Source organism: Protomyctophum bolini (assembly GCF_963924005.1).
Source record: "Protomyctophum bolini genome assembly, chromosome: 23".
NCBI classification, from domain to species: domain Eukaryota; kingdom Metazoa; phylum Chordata; class Actinopteri; order Myctophiformes; family Myctophidae; genus Protomyctophum; species Protomyctophum bolini.
The window spans coordinates 25,568,077-25,590,017 of NC_137884.1; the positions used below are offsets into that span (position 1 = coordinate 25,568,077).

The 21,941-nt window shown below is 46.1% G+C and overlaps 1 protein-coding gene across 1 annotated transcript; it reads left to right on the top strand.

Moving 5' to 3' along the window:
• The first annotated feature begins 1,002 nt into the window (after positions 1-1,002).
• LOC308310703 (NLR family CARD domain-containing protein 3-like) lies at positions 1,003-15,011 on the top strand. The gene is made up of 9 exons (XM_080757085.1): positions 1,003-1,119; positions 2,020-2,133; positions 5,547-5,632; positions 5,950-7,732; positions 8,263-8,436; positions 9,152-9,325; positions 9,407-9,562; positions 10,670-10,719; positions 13,317-15,011. The coding sequence occupies exons 4-9, from the start codon at positions 6,135-6,137 to the stop codon at positions 13,922-13,924; spliced, it is 2,760 nt and encodes a 919-aa protein (XP_080613211.1). The 5' UTR covers positions 1,003-1,119; positions 2,020-2,133; positions 5,547-5,632; positions 5,950-6,134; the 3' UTR covers positions 13,925-15,011.
• Positions 15,012-21,941: the final 6,930 nt, after the last annotated feature.

Sequence of the window (21,941 nt, forward strand, 5' to 3'; positions counted from 1 at the left end):
CACCACAGAGCAGTGTCTCCAACTCCCAGCCTTCTGTCTGTGAAGAGTGACAGGTCTAAAGGAAATCCTCCTGCATTCAGTAACGAACCTGGACCTCCTGATTCACAGTATGTCAACCCTCCTATAAATATATACAACACTATAACACTGTAACACTATACAATTTACACTATAACATATTTTATAGTGCCGGTGAGAAGGCGGGCAGCTGTGTTCTGCACTAGCTGTAAACGCCTGAGTGACGCCTGGTCGATGCCAATATACAAAGAGTTGCAATAATCTATTCTTGATGAAATCAAAGCATGGATAACCATCTCCAGCTGTTTTTAGGGGGAGGTAGGATTTGACCGTGGCGATGATTGGAAGAAGAGAGTTTTAACGACGGAGCTGATTTGTTTATTAAGTTTAAAATCTTTATCAAAAATAAAACCAAGAGGGGGGACAGTGGTACAGCCGGTAGTGTTGTCTCCTCAGAGCTAGAAGGTCCTGGGTTCGATTCCCGCTTTGGGCGCTGGGGGCGTGTTCTCTCCTCTGCGTCATCAGAGCCCATACCCGAGGCGGGGTTGGCGAAAGGGCCTTTCTTTGTGGAGTTTGTATGTTCTCCCCGTTTCCCCTAGGGTAGGTACCCTCACATGTTCTCCCCATGTCCCCTAGGGTAGGTACCCTCACATGTTCTCCCCGTGTCCCCTAGGGTACCCTCACAAAAGCATGAAGTAATCCTGGTAGGAATGTGCTAAGGAGAAAACTGTTACAATTGCTCAATTCAACAGACCCATTCAGGATTCTAAAAACGCCTTCTCAATCCTGACCTAAGTTTTAAGTGTTTAGAGAGGCATTTGTCTTTATCTCCTTGGGCAAATCATTCCATTGCACCGTTTGTACTACATGGAATACAAGCTACTGTTATGCTAATTACTGTCTGTTATTTACTTAGTATTATTTCTAGTAGTATTATTCACTGTCTCTGTTGTTTATGTATTGTTATTTCTTTCTGTATGATTCCAGAAGTGTCCACCACAGAGCAGTGTCTCCAACTCCCAGCCTTCTGTCTGTGAAGAGTGACAGGTCTAAAGGAAATCCTCCTGCATTCAGTAACGAACCTGGACCTCCTGATTCACAGTATGTCAACCCTCCTATAAATATATACAACACTATAACACTGTAACACTATACAATTTACACTAACATATTTTATAGTGCCGGTAAGAAGGCGGGCAGCTGTGTTCTGCACTAGCTGTAAACGCCTGAGTGTTGCCTGGTCGATGCCAATATACAAAGAGATGCAATAATCTATTCTTGATGAAATCAAAGCATGGATAACCATCTCCAGCTGTTTTTAGGGGGAGGTAGGATTTGACCGTGGTGATGATTGGAAGAAGAGAGTTTTAACGACGGAGCTGATTTGTTTATTAAGTTTAAAATCTTTATCAAAAATAAAACCAAGAGGGGGGACAGTGGTACAGCCGGTAGTGTTGTCGCCTCACAGCTAGAAGGTCCTGGGTTCGATTCCCGCTGTGGGCGCTGGGGGCGTGTTCTCTCCTCTGCGTCATCAGAGCCCATACCCGAGGCAGGGTTGGCGAAAGGGCCTTTCTGTGTGGAGTTTGTATGTTCTCCCCGTGTCCCCTAGGGTAGGTACCCTCACATGTTCTCCCCGTGTCCCCTAGGATAGGTACCCTCACATGTTCTCCCTGTGTCCCCTAGGGTAGGTACCCTCACAAAAGCATGAAGTAATCCTGGTAGGAATGTGTTAAGGAGAAAACTGTTACAATTGCTCAATTCAACAGACCCATTCAGGATTCTAAAAACGCCTTCTCAATCCTGACCTAAGTTTTAAGTGTTTAGAGAGGCACTTGTCTTTATCTCCTTGGGCAAATCATTCCATTGCACCGTTTGTACTACATGGAATACAAGCTACTGTTATGCTAATTACTGTCTGTTATTTACTTAGTATTATTTCTAGTAGTATTATTCACTGTCTCTGTTGTTTATGTATTGTTATTTCTGTCTGTATGATTCCAGAAGTGTCCACCACAGAGCAGTGTCTCCAACTCCCAGCCTTCTGTCTGTGAAGAGTGACAGGTCTAAAGGAAATCCTCCTGCATTCAGTAACGAACCTGGACCTCCTGATTCACAGTATGTCAACCCTCCTATAAATATATATAACACTATAACACTATACAATATACAATATACACTATAACACTATACAATATACACTATGGGCCTGATTCATTAAAAAGAAATACGCCACCGTTACACTGTGGCGGAAACAGATATCGTATTTATCCGTCCGATCAAGCTACGTTGAGATGACGTGTTATTCAGAGAGCGGTGTGTACCACAGGTGCGCTGGCGTATCGCAGGTGTATGTCATACTGAATGCAGCGCGTGCAAAGTGATCGGAAAAGCACCCGACAACCTCATTTGCATTGATCCACGCCCCATATCGCACCATAAAAGGCTTCAAGCATGACTCAGCAGACAGCAGTTTGGTCTGTCAAAAAAAGAAAAAAGGCTTTGCAGCCGCAGACTATGCGGCTTCACAGCCGCGGTCACTGCTATGAATATAGCCCGCACTCTATTAATGTAATAATTCTACACATGTAGGAGCAGGACAGTTAGGGCTTTTATGTTATGTCGTTTTTGCACCATTGTATATTACCACTGTAGGCTACTATATATGTACAAACTGACATCAATCCATCAAAGGACACCAATGGAAATTATAATTCTATTGCTTCAGCGGAGCACGCACCGTTGTAAGGTACAACGGTGCGTGCTCCGCTGCTGAAGCGATATAATTATAATTTATTGAATTAAGTTCGGGACCAAGGCGGGTGCTGCACTCACACCTTTGCAGTCAGAGGTAAAACATAGGCTATCCGATATTTAAAATATCGGATATATGTCAATGCAAAAGTCGTCTTTTGAGAGAGAGAGAGAGAGAGAGAGAGAGAGAGAGAGAGAGAGAGAGAGAGAGAGAGAGAGAGGAGAGAGGGAGGGGGGCATGGCTTGCGCGATAAAGAACAGTAGGCTATAGCCTATACATTCATAAGTGAATAATTGGGATCCTCTTGTCTGAAGAATTAAGAAATTATAATCCAGTGAGTTTATCCAGTGAGTTAAACTATTCTGTGTGTGGCATCCATGCATGTGATCAATATCAATATGATTATAAAGTCTGTCCTTCATATTTGCGAACAAGCGCGAGTGGAGGTGAGCTGGCTTAAAACTATGATATGACTGGCCGGCTTTCAAACGCGCTGATGCCATTCATTAGGCTAATGTGGTCTTCTATTTTTTTATATAGGGCTATATAGCCCTATTCATTTTCCAATGTGAATCGGATCGGCAGCACGCTGCTGTCTGCCCCCCCACCCCCCCCCCCACACACACACACACACACACACACACACACACACCCTGCACACACACATACACACACACACCGACCGACAGTCAACTGACTCAAGGTGCTCCGTAACAAAACAATTTCAATAGGCCTGCCGCCTACTGCAGGCATTACTACACTAAACAATGTTGGATTCGTAGTGCAGAATGCAGATAAGCCTATGTTCTTATTATAATTGTGAGTTTGTTTTTTAACATGCGCGAGAGCCGATCTACAAGCTCACAACGCGTTGCACTGCGAGTAGAAAGCTGTCGAGTGAGAAGCGCAATCGCGCATGCTATAGTAATATCCTAATGAATAAATAAAAAGGTGTCGGGCTTGCAGGGGAAGTTTCTGTATGGGAAATGCATGCATTTAGGCATACAAGTGCACTCGGCTTTTATTATATAGGCTATCATTTATTTTGTGCTGATCGACCAATATGTTGGGGACACATGCCTACATATTTTATCTGAGATTTGGGAACTATTTATTGATTCAGCATGAAGACTAAAGCCTTCTGAATAAATCTATAGGCAAGTGTATGCTTCCGCAAATGTCTCCGCCACCTAAAGACCTCCCGTAGGATTTGACGGAGTTTCCGACCAACCTACGTGAGCGTCAAGTTCACGGCCATTTCCATGAATTCCAAATTAATGTGGGAAATCCACGTAAATGCCTTTCCGCTAGCTTCACGTCATGTTATCATCGTAAACGCCGTTGTGAATCAGGCCCTATAACACTATACAATATATTATACACTAACATATACAATATACTCTATAACACTATACAATATACACTAACATATTTTATAGTGCCGGTGAGAAGGCGGTCAGCTGTGTTCTGCACTAGCTGTAAACGCCTGAGTGACGCCTGGTCGATGCCAATATACAAAGAGTTGCAATAATCTATTCTTGATGAAATCAAAGCATGGATAACCATCTCCAGCTGTTTTTAGGGGGAGGTAGGATTTGACCGTGGCGATGATTGGAAGAAGAGAGTTTTAACGACGGAGCTGATTTGTTTATTAAGTTTAAAATCTTTATCAAAAATAAAACCAAGAGGGGGGACAGTGGTACAGCCGGTAGTGTTGTCGCCTCACAGCTAGAAGGTCCTGGGTTCGATTCCCGCTTTGGGCGTTGGGGGCGTGTTCTCTCCTCTGCGTCATCAGAGCCCATACCCGATGTCAGGGGGTAACCGGCTAGCCGGTTAGCCGACCGTTTATTTTAGATTGTTTTTAGTAATAGTACAACATAAACATTACAGAGACTGTAGTTGTCACTGTACAATACTGTACAAAACAGTTGTCATGTTGCACACATGTCCCAAAGTTCTCTGTTGTACTCCGTCTCCCCACACTGGCACGGCTTACGGCTATCAAGTTAGCCATGTGCTATCCATGTTTGAGGGGTTTCTCGTCAGCGAAAAGTCAAGAAACAGAACACGGTGACATGCATGCTGATCTTCCTTAACCCATTCTGACCTGAGATCAGATTCTAAAAATGCCTGTTTGAAAATTACAGTTTTCTGAAAAAGCTGTTTCTATGTCAGTCGTTCTTCGGTTTTTCAAAAATAGCAGACCTACAAGCTCGTAGCGCGCCACTCGGTGGCGCGCTATGAGCTTGTAGATCTGCTATTTTTTAATAGCTAAAGTATAACGTAATGCTAACACCAAAAGGGGTTCCCGCCTAAAATGGGTTAATAATTAAAAAAGGCTCAGCCCATGATGCGTCCAGTGGCTTTATAGTTAGGCTATAGGCTGCTCAGATCTGGACTGGACTTATTTATGTTTTGGACTAGAACCGGCGGACCTCTGTACTGTAGACGCGCAGATGCGATGTGTTGTTTATTGATGATTAAGCCTACAACTATTTATTTATATTGTTAAATGTTGCTTTAACAACATTTAGTTTGTCTTTTAAAAATGAGCATGAATAAATGTATAGCATTCGTCTACCAACTTTAATTATTGTAGCCTATACATGCATATTACATTTAGGTTAGGGCCATCGGCTACCCGGCTGGAAAATTAACCGTTAGATACAATTATGTATCTATATGTATATATTCTATTGTCTTCATCTATATGTATCTATATGTATATATTCTATTGTCTTCATCTATATATGTTCTATTGTCTTCATCTCCACAGAGAGACATTCAGAAACACACCTGGACAGAAGACATTCAGAAACACACCTGGACAGAAGACATCCAGTCGAACCACACCTGGACACAGTAAGACTGGACACATTTTACACCAACCTTTTATTTCAATGAATGAAATGTTTAAACAGCAGCAGACTCATCAGATTAAATATACACGTTGTATTCCTGTCTCATTGTCCAAATACAAATACTGATGATAAACACATACATTTAGACTAAAAAAACCATCCAATGTTGTTTATTTTAGCCAATTCTCTCCTTTTTTTCTTTTACAAATTCAGATTTTCTGTAGGATATATACATAGTTCTAATGCTATGGATTGTTCAATGTAAAGTTGTAAATGAAGCATAATGTTTAACATGTATTAATTGTCTCCTCATATCAGATGTCCGTCTGCCGGAGTATTTAAAGGTCTATAGGGTCACTTTGGACGGTCTTGAACATGTGGCATACGTCACTGAAGAGCCCTCCTCCCTCTCCGACATCTACACAGACCTCCACCTATCAGCGGGAGGGAGTAAAGGGGTTAATCCGCAACATGAGGTGTGGCAGCTTGAGACCGCCTCCAGCATGAAGACCCTCTATGACGTCCTAATCAAGTGCCGTTCCATCTTTAAGACCGTCCTCCCTGGCAGAGACACACCCAGCAGCAGAGTTCTGACCAATGGCATCGCTGGCATCGGGAAGACATTCTCCGTGCGTAAGTTCGCTCTGGACTGGGCGAGAGGTTTGGAGAACCAAGACATCAATCTCCTGGTTCTCTTCGCATTCCGGGAGCTGAACTTGGTCCGAGATGAGCAGCACAGTCTTCTCTCACTGATCCATGTTTTCCATCCAACGTTAAAGAAGGTCACAGCAGAGGAGCTCGCTGCCTGGAAAGTTGGCTTCATCTTCGATGGTCTCGACGAAAGCAGGTTTCCGCTGAAATTCCAGAACATCGACGTCAATTCTGACGACTTCGACAACAATGACGTCATCTCTGATGTCACGGTGACATCATCGGTGGGCCTGCTGTTGACGAACCTCATCAAGAGGAATCTGCTCCCCTCGGCTCTCCTCTGGATAACCACCAGACCTGCAGCAGCCAATCAGATCCCTCCTGAATGCGTTGACATGGTGACAGAAATACGAGGGTTCACAGACCCCCAGAAGGAGGAGTTCTTCAGGAAGATGTTCAGTGATGATGAGGAGCTGGCCAGCACCATCATCTCACACATGAAGACATCAAAGAGCATCCACATCATGTGTCACATCCCAGTCTTCTGTTGGATGACCGCTACCGTTGTGGAGGACCTGGTGAAGACAGGCAAGAGAGGACAGATGCCCAAGAACCTGACCGGGATGTTCAGCCTCTTCATATCGCTCATGATAAAAAAGATGAAGACGAAGTATGGCGAGACTGACAGGGATGTTCTTCTGCAGCTGTGCCTGCTGGCGTTTGTACATCTGGAGAAAGGCAGCCTCATGTTCTACCAAGAAGACCTGGAAGAGTGTGGTCTCGATGTGAACCACGCCGCGCTGTACTCGGGAGTGTGCACAGAGATCTTCAAAGAAGAGACCGTTCAATCCCAGAGAAAGATCTACAGCTTTGTTCATCTGAGCATCCAGGAGTTCCTGGCTGCAGTCTACCTGATGCACTGTTTCACACAGAAGAACATGAAGGTACTGAAGACATTCCTGGGAGATGATGTCAGTTCCTTGGAGGACTTCCTGCAGAGAGCCAGCGAAAAAGCCCTGAAGAGTAAGAACGGCCACCTGGACCTCTTTGTCCGCTTCCTTCATGGCCTCTCGCTGGAGTCCAACCAGAGTCTGTTAGGAGGCCTGCTGGGTCACACAGAGAACAGTCCAGAGAGCATCCAGAGAGTCATCAACAACCTGAAGGAGAAGAAAATGGAAGATGCGAGTCTCTCTCCTGACAGATTCATCAACATCTTCCACTGTCTGATGGAGATGAACGACCTCTCAGTACATCAGGAGATCCAACAGTACCTGAAGTCAGCGGACAGATCAAAGACAGAACTGTCTGAGAGCCAGTGTTCAGCTCTGGCCTTCATGCTGCTGACGTCAGAGGAGGTTCTGGAGGAGTTTGACCTGCAGCAATACGACACATCATCAGAATGGGGGAGATCCAGACTACTCCCAGCTGTGAGGAACAGCAGAAAGGCTCGGTTAGTAGTCATGTGGATAGAAAACCTGTTAGAATCAATCTACCATCACACCTAATTACTATAATAATAATCGGGTCTCAAAGTGTGTGTGTGTGTGTGTGTGTGTGTGTGTGTGTGTGTTGCCTAAATGGAACTGACTGACACTCACAGAGAACAAAGAAAAAAAAAATAAGAGAACATTCATAGATCAATCAATGTAGTATTAAACCATTTTGGGCGGGAAACCCCTTTTGGTGTTAGCATTATGTTATGCTTTAGCTATTGAAAAATAGCAGATCTACAAGCTCATAGCGCGCCACTCGGTGGCGCGCTATGAGCTTGTAGGTCTGCTATTTTAATCGAAGAACGACTGACATAGAAACATGACCTGTCAATATCTGACCATCTAGACTGTTCTTATATGACCTGTAAATATCTGACCAACTACACATTGGTACATTTACATTACACTTTATAGTTCATTTCATTGAACATGAATTTGATCTAATCCATGTTGATGATCACTGATTTTACATCATCTACATTTACAGACTTGTTGGCTGTCAACTCGGAGAGGCAGATTGTGAGATTGTGGCTTCAGCTCTCAGCTCTAATCCTTCACATCTGAGAGAATTGGACATCAGTTATAATAAGATAACGGATCCATCCATGGACCTGCTCTCTGCTGCATTGAAGAGTCCAAACTGTCATCTGGAGATACTGAGGTCACATTATTATTTATTATTTACATTAGTTCTGTTTTATTATTTATAGTTTGATTCTTAATAAGAGTGTTAATAAAGTTGACATCATGATATCCCACTGATTAGAATAATAATATGGTCAGAGTTTGTGTTGTCTAGTTCACACTCTCACATCACAATGCTACGGTACAGTAACTACAATATGTGATCCATCATGGCTGCTAGGGGATTATCATTATCAATGCTACGGTACAGTAACTACAATATGTGATCCATCATGGCTGCTAGGGAATTATCATTATCAATGCTACGGTACAGTAACTACAATATGTGATCCATCATGGCTGCTAGGGGATTATCATTATCAATGCTACGGTACAGTAACTACAATATGTGATCCATCATGGCTGCTAGGGGATTATCATTATCAATGCTACGGTACAGTAACTACAATATGTGATCCATCATGGCTGCTAGGGAATTATCATTATGTGAACTAATGGGGTACAGTGATTACAGTATGTAGTCATGTTGGCACGCACACACACTTACACACACACACACACACACACACACACACACACACACACACACACACACACAGTTCCTATGTTGGAAGATTAAGATTATGATGATTTACTTCACATTATCCCTGCCTGCCTTCTCTTTCCATCTCTTGGGGTCCAAAACTGCAAAACTGTGATATTCAGTCCAGATATTTCATGTGTAATTACAGACTTGCTGGCTGTACCTTCACACAGACAGGATTTGAAGTTCTGCTCTCAGCTCTCAGCTCTAATCTTCTCCATCTGAAAGAATTGGACCTCAGTTTCATCTGCCTGCAGGAATCACAACTGCTCCAGCTCTCTGCGTTACTGAAGAGTCCACAGTGTGGACTGCAGATCCTGGGGTAAAGAATGTGTGTTCTCTCTGTGTGGATCTCTACTTGAACATCAATACAGCACTTTGTTAAATGTGTATTTCTCTGCAGGTTGTCAGGCTGTGGAGTCACAGAGGAAGGCTGTTCTTCTCTGGCTTCAGCTGTGACCTCCAACCCCTCCTCCCAGCTGAAACAGCTGGACTTGAACTTCAGCCACTTAGGAGACTCTGCTCTGAAGAAGCTGTCTGCTGCCCTGGATACTGTCAAGTGAGTAGACTTGTGTAGAGCGGCCGTCAAAGGTTCCAGGTTAAATTCCCGGCTCCTCCTGGCTGCTACATGTCGAAGTGTCCTTGAGCAAGACTCTCTGAACCCCTAACAGCTCCCGATGAGCATGCATGTTTTCCTCTGCCATCGGTGGGTGAATGTGAACTACATTGTAATGTAAAGCGCTTTATAAATGCAGTTTCCCATATTATCATATCATATTACCATATGATTCATGGTTCATTCTAGCAGAGATTTAATATACAGTAGATAGTGTCTATGTTCCATGGTTCTATAACATAGATTAATATACAGTAGATAGTGTCTATGTTCCATGGTTCTATAACATGGCTTAATATACAGTAGATAGTGTCTATGTTCTATAACATAGATTAATATACAGTAGATAGTGTCTATGTTCCATGGTTCTATCACATAGATTAATATACAGTAGATATTGTCTATGTTCCATGGTTCTATAACATGGCTTAATATACAGTAGATAGTGTCTATGTTCTATAACATAGATTAATATACAGTAGATAGTGTCTATGTTCCATGGTTCTATCACATAGATTAATATACAGTAGATAGTGTCTATGTTCCATGGTTCTATAACATAGATTAATATACAGTAGATAGTGTCTATGTTCCATGGTTCTAGAGAGAGAGCATTTTGTTCCTCAATCTAATCCAAATCTGAGAGATACGTGTTAATCACATGACCACAGAGATATGGTACCAATGTGTGTGATGTTTGGACAGAGTCTTAATCACATGACCACAGAGATATGGTACCAATGTGTGTGATGTTTGGACAGAGTCTTAATCACATGACCACAGAGATATGGTACCAATGTGTGTGATGTTTGGACAGAGTCTTAATCACATGACCACAGAGATATGGTACCAATGTGTGTGATGTTTGGACAGAGTCTTAATCACATGACCACAGAGATATGGTACCAATGTGTGTGATGTTTGGACAGAGTCTGTGGGAGAATGATGACAAAATGTGTTTAGTAAATATTTGGTGGGACTAAAACAGGCCGATGTGAGACATTAAGCAGCAGGTTTTGACTTGATTCATTGTTGTTCTACTTCCTACAGTGTGAATCATGGAGGAGAACACTGGACTAAACCTCAACTCCTTACAACACGTGAGTCTGTCTGTCTGTCTGTCTGTCTGTTCCAGGGGGTCCTTAGGGGGTTCCAGGGGGTCCGTGGACAGTTCCAGGGGGTCTGTGGGGGGTTCCAGGGGGTCCTTGGGGGGTTCCAGGGGTCTGTGGAGGGTTCCAGGGGTCCGTGGACGGTTCCAGGGGGTCCGTGGACGGTTCCAGGGGGTCTGTGGACTGTTCCAGGGGGTCTGTGGAGGGTTCCAGGGGGTCTGTGGGGGGTTCCAGGGGGTCTGTGGGGGGTTCCAGGGGGTCCTTGGGGGGTTCCAGGGGTCTGTGGAGGGTTCCAGGGGGTCCTTGGGGGGTTCCAGGGGTCTGTGGAGGGTTCCAGGGGGTCCTTGGGGGGGTTCCAGGGGGTCCTTGGGGGGTTCCAGGGGGTCCGTGGGTCGTGGGTCGTTCTTCGATTTTTCAAAAATAGCAGACCTACAAGCTCATAGCGCGCCACTCGGTGGCGCGCTATGAGCTTGTAGATCTGCTATTTTTCAATAGCTAAAGCATAACATGATGCCAACACCAAAATGGGTTCCCGCCCAAAATGGGTTAAACACTTTATCCATGTTTTATACGTTGGCTATTTAAAAATAGCAGATCTACAAGCTCACAGCGCATCACTGCGTGCCGATCTTTGAGCTTGTACATCTGATACTGTGTGTGTGTGTGTCCTTGGAGGGTTCCAGGGGGTCCTTGGGCGGTTACAGGGGGTCTTTGTGGGGTTCCAGGGGTCCGTGGGGGGTTCCAGGGGGTCTGTGGAGGGTTCCAGGGGTCCGTGGGGGGGGGGTTCCTAGGGGGTCCTTGGGGGGTTCCAGGGGTCTGTGGACGGTTCCAGGGGTCTGTGGAGGGTTCCAGGGGGTCTGGGGAGGGTTCCAGGGGTCCGTGGGGGGTTCCAGGGGGTCCGTGGAGGGTTCCAGGGGTCTGTGGAGGGTTCCAGGGGGTCTGTGGGGGGTTCCAGGAGTCTGTGGAGGGTTCCAGGGGGTCTGTGGAGGGTTCCAGGGGGTCTGTGGACGGTTCCAGGGGTCTGTGGAGGGTTCCAGGGGGTCTGTGGGGGGTTCCAGGAGTCTGTGGGGGGTTCCAGGGGGTCCGTGGAGGGTTCCAGGGGGTCTGTGGGGGGTTCCAGGGGTCTGTGGAGGGTTCCAGGAGTCTGTGGACGGTTCCAGGGGTCTGTGGAGGGTTCCAGGGGGTCTGTGGAGGGTTCCAGGGGGTCCGTGGGGGGTTCTTCGATTTTTCAAAAATAGCAGACCTAGATCTGCTATTTTTCAATGGCTAAAGCATAACATGATGCCAACACCAAAATGGGTTCCCGCCCAAAATGGGTTAAACACTTTATCCATGTTTTATACGTTGGCTATTTAAAAATAGCAGATCTACAAGCTCACAGCGCATCACTGCGTGCCGATCTTTGAGCTTGTACATCTGATACTGTGTGTGTGTGTGTCCTTGGAGGGTTCCAGGGGGTCCTTGGGCGGTTACAGGGGGTCTGTGGGGGGTTGCAGGGGGTCCGTGGGGGGTTCCAGGGGTCTGTGGAGGGTTCCAGGGGGTCTGTGGAGGGTTCCAGGGGGTCTGTGGACGGTTCCAGGAGTCTGTGGAGGGTTCCAGGGGGTCAGTGGGGGGTTACAGGGGGTCTTTGTGGGGTTCCAGGGGTCGGTGGGGGGTTCCAGGGATCTGTGGGGGGTTCCAGGGGGTCCGTGGGGGGTTCCAGGGGATCTGTGGAGGGTTCCAGGGGGTCTGTGGAGGGTTCCAGGGGGTCCGTGGACGGTTCCAGGGGGTCCGTGGACGGTTCCAGGGGTCTGTGGAGGGTTCCAGGGGGTCTGTGGAGGGTTCCAGGGGGTCTGTGGACGGTTCCAGGGGGTCAGTGGGGGGTTACAGGGGGTCTTTGTGGGGTTCCAGGGGTCGGTGGGGGGTTCCAGGGGTCCGTGGGGGGTTCCAGGGGGTCCGTGGGGGTTCCAGGGGGTCCGTGGGGGGTTCCAGGGGGTCTGTGGGGGGTTCCAGGGGGTCCGTGGGGGGTTCCAGGGGGTCCGTGGAGGGTTCCAGGGGGTCTGTGGAGGGTTCCAGGGGGTCTGTGGACGGTTCCAGGGGTCTGTGGAGGGTTCCAGGGGGTCTGTGGACGGTTCCAGGGGTCCGTGGAGGGTTCCAGGGGGTCTGTGGAGGGTTCCAGGGGGTCCGTGGAGGGTTCCAGGGGTCCGTGGAGGGTTCCAGGGGTCCGTGGAGGGTTCCAGGGGGTCCGTGGGTCGTGGGTCGTTCTTCGGGTTTTTCAAAAATAGCAGACCTACAAGCTCGTAGCGCGCCACTCGGTGGCGCGCTATGAGCTTGTAGATCTGCTATTTTTCAATGGCTAAAGCATAACATGATGCTAACACCAAAAAGGGTTCCCGCCCAAAAATGGGTTAAACACTTCATCCATATTTTATACGTTGGCTATTTAAGTGTGTGTGTGTGTGTGTGTGTGTGTGTGTGTGTGTGCGCGTGTGCGCGCGTGTGTGTGTGCGTGCGTGTGTGCGTGCGTGCGTGTGTGTGTGGTTGTGCTCCGTGCACGTATCATTCAGTGAAGGATGTATTTAATGTGTACTGTGTTGTTTTCTCATCAGATTTCCAGCGTCTCACTCTGGACACAAACACAGCACACTGTGACCTCTCTCTGTCTGAGAACAACAGGAAGGTGACCCGTCAGGATGGTCAGCGTCATTCATATCCTGACCATCCTGACAGGTTTGATGGACGGCCTCAGGTCCTGAGTTCAGAGAGTCTAGATGAACGCTGCTACAGTGAGGTACAGTTCAGTGGAGTGGTTACGATAGGAGTGACTGACGGAGACATCAGTAGGAAAGGAGCCGGTCTGGACTGTGAGCTTGGAGAGAATGAACGGTCCTGGGTTCTGTCCTGTGCTCATGGTCAGCATGGTGACAGTTACTCTGTCATACACAATAGTAAGACGACTTTCCTTCCTATCAGTGCCTCTGGCTCCAACAGAGTAGCCGTATATCTGGACCGTCCCGCTGGGACTCTGTCCTTCTACAGAGTGTTAGAGGACACTCTGACTCACCTGTACACCTTCCAGACCACCTTCACTCAACCGCTCTATGCTGGGTTCTGGTTGTTCACTGACTCCTCTGTGTCTGACTCCTCTGTGTCTCTGTGTGAGGACAGACAGGCTGTGAGGACAGACAGACAGGCTGTGAGGACAGACAGGCTGTGAGGACAGACAGGCTGTGAGGACAGACAGACAGGCTGTGAGGACAGACAGACAGGCTGTGAGGACAGACAGACAGGCTGTGAGGACAGACAGGCTGTGAGGACAGACAGACAGGCTGTGAGGACAGACAGACAGGCTGTGAGGACAGACAGACAGGCTGTGAGGACAGACAGGCTGTGAGGACAGACAGACAGGCTGTGAGGACAGACAGACAGGCTGTGAGGACAGACAGGCTGTGAGGACAGACAGACAGGCTGTGAGGACAGACAGACAGGCTGTGAGGACAGACAGGCTGTGAGGACAGACAGACAGGCTGTGAGGACAGACAGGCTGTGAGGACAGACAGGCTGTGAGGACAGACAGACAGGCTGTGAGGACAGACAGGCAGGCTGTGAGGACAGACAGACAGGCTGTGAGGACAGACAGACAGGCTGTGAGGACAGACAGGCTGTGAGGACAGACAGACAGGCTGTGAGGACAGACAGGCAGGCTGTGAGGACAGACAGACAGGCTGTGAGGACAGACAGACAGGCTGTGAGGACAGACAGGCTGTGAGGACAGACAGGCTGTGAGGACAGACAGGCAGGCTGTGAGGACAGACAGGCAGGCTGTGAGGACAGACAGGCAGGCTGTGAGGACAGACAGGCAGGCTGTGAGGACAGACAGACAGGCTGTGAGGACAGACAGGCTGTGAGGACAGACAGGCTGTGAGGACAGACAGACAGGCTGTGAGGACAGACAGGCTGTGAGGACAGACAGGCTGTGAGGACAGACAGACAGGCTGTGAGGACAGACAGACAGGCTGTGAGGACAGACAGACAGGCTGTGAGGACAGACAGGCTGTGAAGACAGGCAGGCTGTGAGGACAGACAGGCTGTGAGGACAGACAGGCTGTGAGGACAGACAGGCTGTGAGGACAGACAGACAGGCTGTGAGGACAGAAAGACGGGCTGTGAGGACAGACAGACGGGCTGTGAGGACAGACAGACAGACAGGCTGTGAGGACAGACAGACGGGCTGTGAGGACAGACAGACGGGCTGTGAGGACAGACAGACGGGCTGTGAGGACAGACAGACGGGCTGTGAGGACAGACAGCAGACGGGCTGTGAGGACAGACAGACGGGCTGTGAGGACAGACAGACGGGCTGTGAGGACAGACAGACGGGCTGTGAGGACAGACAGACGGGCTGTGAGGACAGACAGACAGACAGGCTGTGAGGACAGACAGACGGGCTGTGAGGACAGACAGACGGGCTGTGAGGAACTGAGGACAGACAGACAGGCTGTGAGGACAGACAGACAGGCTGTGAGGACAGACAGACAGGCTGTGAGGACAGACAGACGGGCTGTGAGGACAGACAGACGGGCTGTGAGGACAGACAGACGGGCTGTGAGGACAGACAGACGGGCTGTGAGGACAGACAGACGGGCTGTGAGGACAGACAGACGGGCTGTGAGGACAGACAGACAGGCTGTGAGGACAGACAGACGGGCTGTGAGGACAGACAGACGGGCTGTGAGGACAGACAGGCTGTGAGGACAGACAGACAGGCTGTGAGGACAGACAGACATGCTGTGAGGACAGACAGACAGACAGGCTGTGAGGACAGACAGACAGGCTGTGAGGACAGACAGACAGGCTGTGAGGACAGACAGACAGACAGGCTGTGAGGACAGACAGACAGACAGGCTGTGAGGACAGACAGACGGGCTGTGAGGACAGACAGACAGACAGGCTGTGAGGACAGACAGACAGTGTGTTGTATCATAATGTAATAATCAGGACCAGGTGTGGTGGGGGGGGTGTTTACATAATCAATATGTTTTGGTTTCCATGGAGTCACTGATAGGGTCATCTGGGGTCACCGTTAGGGTTATCTGGGGTCACCATTAGGGTCATCTGGGGTCACCGGCGTTAGGGTCATCTGGGGTCGCCATTAGGGTCATCTGGGGTCGTTGACATGTAAAAGTAGCACAGTGGTTCTCAACCTGTGGGTCGAGATCCTCTTATTTTCTTAACATTAGTTTTTGGCTTTTCTATTCTATTTATATTCTATAACAATCACATACCTCAAGGAAACATATGCGCGCGCGCGCGCACACACGCACGCACGCACGCACGCACGCACACACACACACACACACACACACAGTGTGTGTGCATTGGGTCCAGATGGTTCAAATGGAACCAAATGGACCGCGACGGGGCACGGCACCTCCGATAAACATCCACCCAATCCACTTCTCTCCACCTGAGTCGTGCCCTGAGAGACAAAGACTTTGAGAAGCTGTCCAGTGTTGTCCAGTGTGTCGCAGCGTGAGCTTGTAGATCGGCTATTTTGTGTAAAAACAGTGATTTCTAGTTTTTAACCTTTTAAACCTTTTTAAATAGTTTTCTAATAAATATGTCTGTACCTCTTTCTGTAAAGCGACTTTGGGTACCCAGAAAAGCGCTATATAAATCGTATATATTATTATTATTATTAAAAACAGTCATTACGACCGCATCAAGGCCCGCCAAATGTTTTATTCCAAAGACTGACTAAAACTAAAATAGAAATGTGCCCAAAACAACACTGTTGTCACAATGCTGTTATCTTATATAACTATATTTGTTGTTATATTTGAGTATGTGTTGTGAATGTGTTGATTAAAAACATATTTACATTTCATGCTGTTGAACGCCTTCTTTGACCCTCCTATGACCCTTCTTTGAGGGGCGCTAGTCCCTCCTATGAACAGCTGTTCAGGGTGAGTGTGACCCTCCTATGAACAGCTGTTCAGGGTGAGTGTGACCCTCCTATGAACAGCTGTTCAGGGTGAGTGTGACCCTCCTATGAACAGCTGTTCAGGGTGAGTCTGACCCTCCTATGAACAGCTGTTCAGGGTGAGTGTGACCCTCCTATGAACAGCTGTTCAGGGTGAGTCTGACCCTCCTATGAACAGCTGTTCAGGGTGAGTCTGACCCTCCTATGAACAGCTGTTCAGGGTGAGTGTGACCCTCCTATGAACAGCTGTTCAGGGTGAGTGTGACCCTCCTATGAACAGCTGTTCAGGGTGAGTGTGACCCTCCTATGAACAGCTGTTCAGGGTGAGTGTGACCCTCCTATGAACAGCTGTTCAGGGTGAGTGTGACCAGAGAGCGCCCCTCACTTCACACGGGTGTGATTTGTCTTTTTCCTAACCCATTTTGGCCTGACGTCGAAATTTGAAAAATGTCTTCAAAATCCTGAAAACCCTTATGTTTCTGTGTGCTCAATATTTCATGTCAAGGACCCCAAAATAATATGTAATTGGCCACCGACCCCCCTCTGAAAATATGTTGTTCCAGGGACCCCTCAGAAGCAAAGACTTGAGTTAAAATGTTCACTCTGTAATAATATATATTCAAACATTTTCACGCTTTAAAAAAAAATAGCAGATCTACAAGCTCATAGCGGTGCCGCGCTATGAGCTTGTATAGATCTGCTATTTTTCAATAGCTAAAGTATAACATAATGCTTAAAACAACAAAATAGTTTAATGAAAGATGTTCTACTTCCAGATGACTTCCATGTGTAACCATCATACCATGCGTTGTTACACTTTAAACTCCAGCTTCTCGCTCAAAGGTTTTCAACAACACTTTTCAGAGCAATGTTTGATTATAATAAACATAAACATTGTTCGGCTGTAAATGAACATTGCGTGTGTGTTTTACGTCGTGGCTGTCATGCTGGAAACGGCAGTAAATCAAGCGGGCGCAGCTGGTGCTCCGAGGCTTTGATTAGGCATCGGTCTGTGTTACGGTTACGTAAGAACTTATTTCTTACGGTCCGTAAGAACTTAATCACACCCGTGTGAAGTGAGGGGCGCTAATATATTAAAGTAATCAAAACTCATGTTGATTATATAGGTGATGTAAAACAAACATTACATTCCCTTTATTGTTAATGGCATTTAATGTTTGTGTTTAGGGACAAGATGACGTACATTTTCCCTTCGTTGTCAAGGGTTAGGGTTAGTGGCGTTAGTAGTACTAATGGCGTTTTTAAAACAAACACTGAACTAAAAACAAACATTAAACCTGTATGTACTCACAAACAAATACTATAGCCGATCTACAAATCGGCTATTTTAAATATTTATTCAAATGTCTTTAATATTTATTTATATATATATATATATATATATATATATATATATATATATATATATATATATAGATGTTGTAGGAAACGGACACAAATGAGGCAGATTTAATGTAATTTTGGGAAAGACTGATTTAACCAGCACAATCATTACTCACTCTCTGGTTACAGTAAAAATCCTCAATGTTAATTGAAATCTAACTGTACAAATGTAACCGAAAGGGGTCCATTTGGTTATATTTGTGCACTCTGATGAATTAAATAAACACTGAGGATTTTACCGTGTTAATTGCTAGAAACGTATAATCCACATATACAGGAACCCTGGCATCCCAATTCACATCACAACAGGCGAACATCCAGCTAAAAACAGTCAATCTACACTACAGGGTCTCAGATATGTGTCTAAAAACAGTCAATCTACACTACAGGGTCTCAGATATGTGTCTAAAAACAGTCAATCTACACTACAGGGTCTCAGATATGTGTCTAAAAACAGTCAATCTACACTACAGGGTCTCAGATATGTGTCTAAAAACAGTAAATCTTTTTTTTTAAAGTGAAATATCCCTTTAAAGTTTAAACAATCTGTGCTGTTTGTTGTCAGGCTTGGCTACAGGTTGCAACTGCAGGCTCTCTCCACATGAGGGCAGCATAGGGACGGCTGCTTTCTGTCAAGCCTCAACCTTCACAAACATTTCTCTGTGTCAAAACGCTGCTGTTTCCGAGCTGTCCCAAACAAACAGAACTATAGACAACATGCGTTCATTTGTAGTCTCCTACTGCGGAGAATGAGATATACAAGCTCACAACGTATAGTTCCACATTGATTTATATCTTCATTATTGAGTCGCCCGGGCCATGTTGGAAAGCCAGGTGACGCGAGGCTATAGTAATTAGTAGTCGGTCGCCCACACACAGAGGCAGCACAGCAGTTTGATTTAGAAAGATACAGTTCTGTGTGAGACTGTCTGAGACACAACAATACAAAGGTAAGAAATAATAACATTAAGAAGCACCATTGATAATACAAAAGTATACACGAAATGATGCAAGCTCTCCTGCACTATATCAACAACACCATGGTTACACTACACTATACAGTCACGTTTACTTTCATTACGCCAGCTGGCGCATGTACATATGGGGCAGCAACAATGTCTTCTCTATTATTATGGTTCTGCTTCTCTATCCTGCTATACGCATGTCATTCTACTGATTCTAGGGCCGATCCCTACGCCGCTATTTGCAACTCGGTTGCAATACGGTACCCTCCATTGACTCCCCATCTCATCCAATTGCGTTTGCGATCTGCTTGTCTTTAAACGACGTTAAACTCACCAACATTGCATCTGTAGGGCAAGCTTGAATTATCCTCTTTCAATCTGCCGAGCTTGTTTTTCATAAAAATTAGACATGTTATGAGATACTTTCTGTCAAGACATCCTCTGCAGGTGATTCTTTTTCTAAGTGTTGCAGTTTGGAAGCACTCGTTTTTGTTAACTGGTCGCGCCGCTGCCTCCTGCATTATGTGCTAATTCGAAACAGGTGTTACGCAGGGCCGTTCAGTGACATACGACGAGTGCTTCCAAACTCTTGCACAGAATGTCTTGACAGAAAGTATCTCATAACAACAATGTCTACGGTGCATTGTTATGAAAAACAAGTTCGGCAGATTGAAAGAGGATAATTCAAGCTTGCCCTACAGCTGTAATGTTGGTGAGTTTAACGTCGTTTAAGACGAGCAGGTCGCAAACGCAGAGTGGGGAGACAATGGAGGGTATTGCAACTCTAGATTCATCCCATTATTATAACAAATCTAGAGTTGCAAATTGCGGCTATAGGCCGATCCCTTTCTTTCTCTTGGCTTCATGGTTCTGGGTCTGGGGTCCAGATAGCTCTGGACCAGAGCTAGGGTCCAGACAGTCTACTCTTGTGGTTGTTGATCCATTCTGAGTTCTGAGGACGTGATGCATTGCCACCCAGGCAGGTCCATATACCCGTTTATTGATTAACTAGCCTATAATGTATGCAGTGCCTGTGCATGTCATCTTGTTGGGTGATTGAGGAGGTTGTTGTTTGATTGATTTAAATATTTATTTACAGTTTGCAGAATTACAGTAGGCCTACATTTCAAGCACAACTCGATACAAAGACTGTTGTTTGTGATGGTCTTGGCCCTCTTGGGTCAGAATATGTGCAGCATGATGGTGCAATATGTGGATAATTTATGGATGTCGATTTCTGTAGTTTTCCATTTACAGTCTGTGCCAGTGGAGTAAAACCAAACCAGTAAAACAAATTACATAATTACTCAAATCCATCTACTGTCTACACTATACTTTTTTTTTTTTGTGAAAATGTACTGCTGGTTTTATGTCCTTCCAGGACCTCTAGTACTGCTGGTTTTATGTCCTTCCATCAATATTCCAATTGCTCAATTCAACAGACCCATTCAGGATTCTAAAAACGCCTTCTCAATCCTGACCTAAGTTTTAAGGCCCTCATTTATCAATCGAGTGTAAAATCTGCCACAGATTCGAGTGCAGGTTTCGTAGTACACCCACGTCGCCACGGCATTTATAAAGTGATCGCAAACAGCTGATCCTTCCTTAATTTCGTTCTGACGTTAATAAATGTGACGGCTGAAATCTATCTGGCACGCCCTATGAAATCAAGCCTCGCCCTCGTTTTTGCGACTGAACACATGAAATACGACCTGTGGGAACCATGGTTACAGGGGAAAAACGTTTCTCCCGTGCCTTGCTGCCCGCCTCACCCACCTCTCTCATACACACACACACACACACACACACACACACACACACACTTGTTAAATAAATAAAGAACGAACACCTGCATGAATTAAATAAAGTTGTAGGCCTACCCTGTCTGTTTCCCTCTCACCTCGCTTGCCTTGCTGTCATGTCCACGCACGTACCTGCATGACACGTACATCGACATCGCATCGCCATGAATGGAATTAGTTTGTAGGCTGGCCTATATACATTTTACCCATTCGTGCGCAGTGCACGGCAAAGGTGTGATACTGCGCACTGCTGTGATATTAAAGTCCTGTGGATGACTCAGTGATGCCTGCATGAGAGATAGGCTATCATGTCGTCAAGGCAGTCATAATCAACGTTTATGTAGTGATTTGATCATTGATGAACGAATCATAAACATATGGATGAAGGCTTGCCGCTTGCATGTGTGCTGGTATGTGTTGGCGACGCACGTCCCGTCCTCCCGACCCCCGAAAATGATCTCGCTTTTATCTGAACTGTCAAAACTGTCAAAACCTGTCTAAGCACTTATTTAAATGGTGAATGATTAAGCCCCTTACGCCTATAGCCTGCTAGTACTTACTACAAATAGGCAAGCTTGTCATTGTCACTTATAATAAAGGCGTGCAGTCCATTTATGCCTTTTTTTAATAATATCATAATCACATATGCCGCATCACCGCATGCGCTCCAAAATCACTTGCATAACAAGGCCAGTAAAGCACTGTTTGATTAAGCACAAACTAATACATTGTAAACATGTTATATTGTTTTTAATTGCGCGATTTTAATTACTTGTAAAGTTGGAAATCTCTCCCTTTTTTTTTTTTACATACACATACCGTTTTATATTAACATTTTAGGAGTGAAAATATAAGTTTAGATGCCTGTGACAGCGTGTCAGCAGTTCAGACAATGCTGCTCCGCTTGTGTAAGACAGAAAAACAGCCAAGGAAAAAGCGTACGCCAGCTGCGGAGCAGAAGTGGATTTTGAACGTTGTCAAGTTCAATTTCAAGCTTTGCCGGAAATGGTTCGAGAATAGACTTTTACCAAGGTCTAGCAGGCTTTATTTCGGTGAGTGGTTACGTCGTTTTGTTTATTT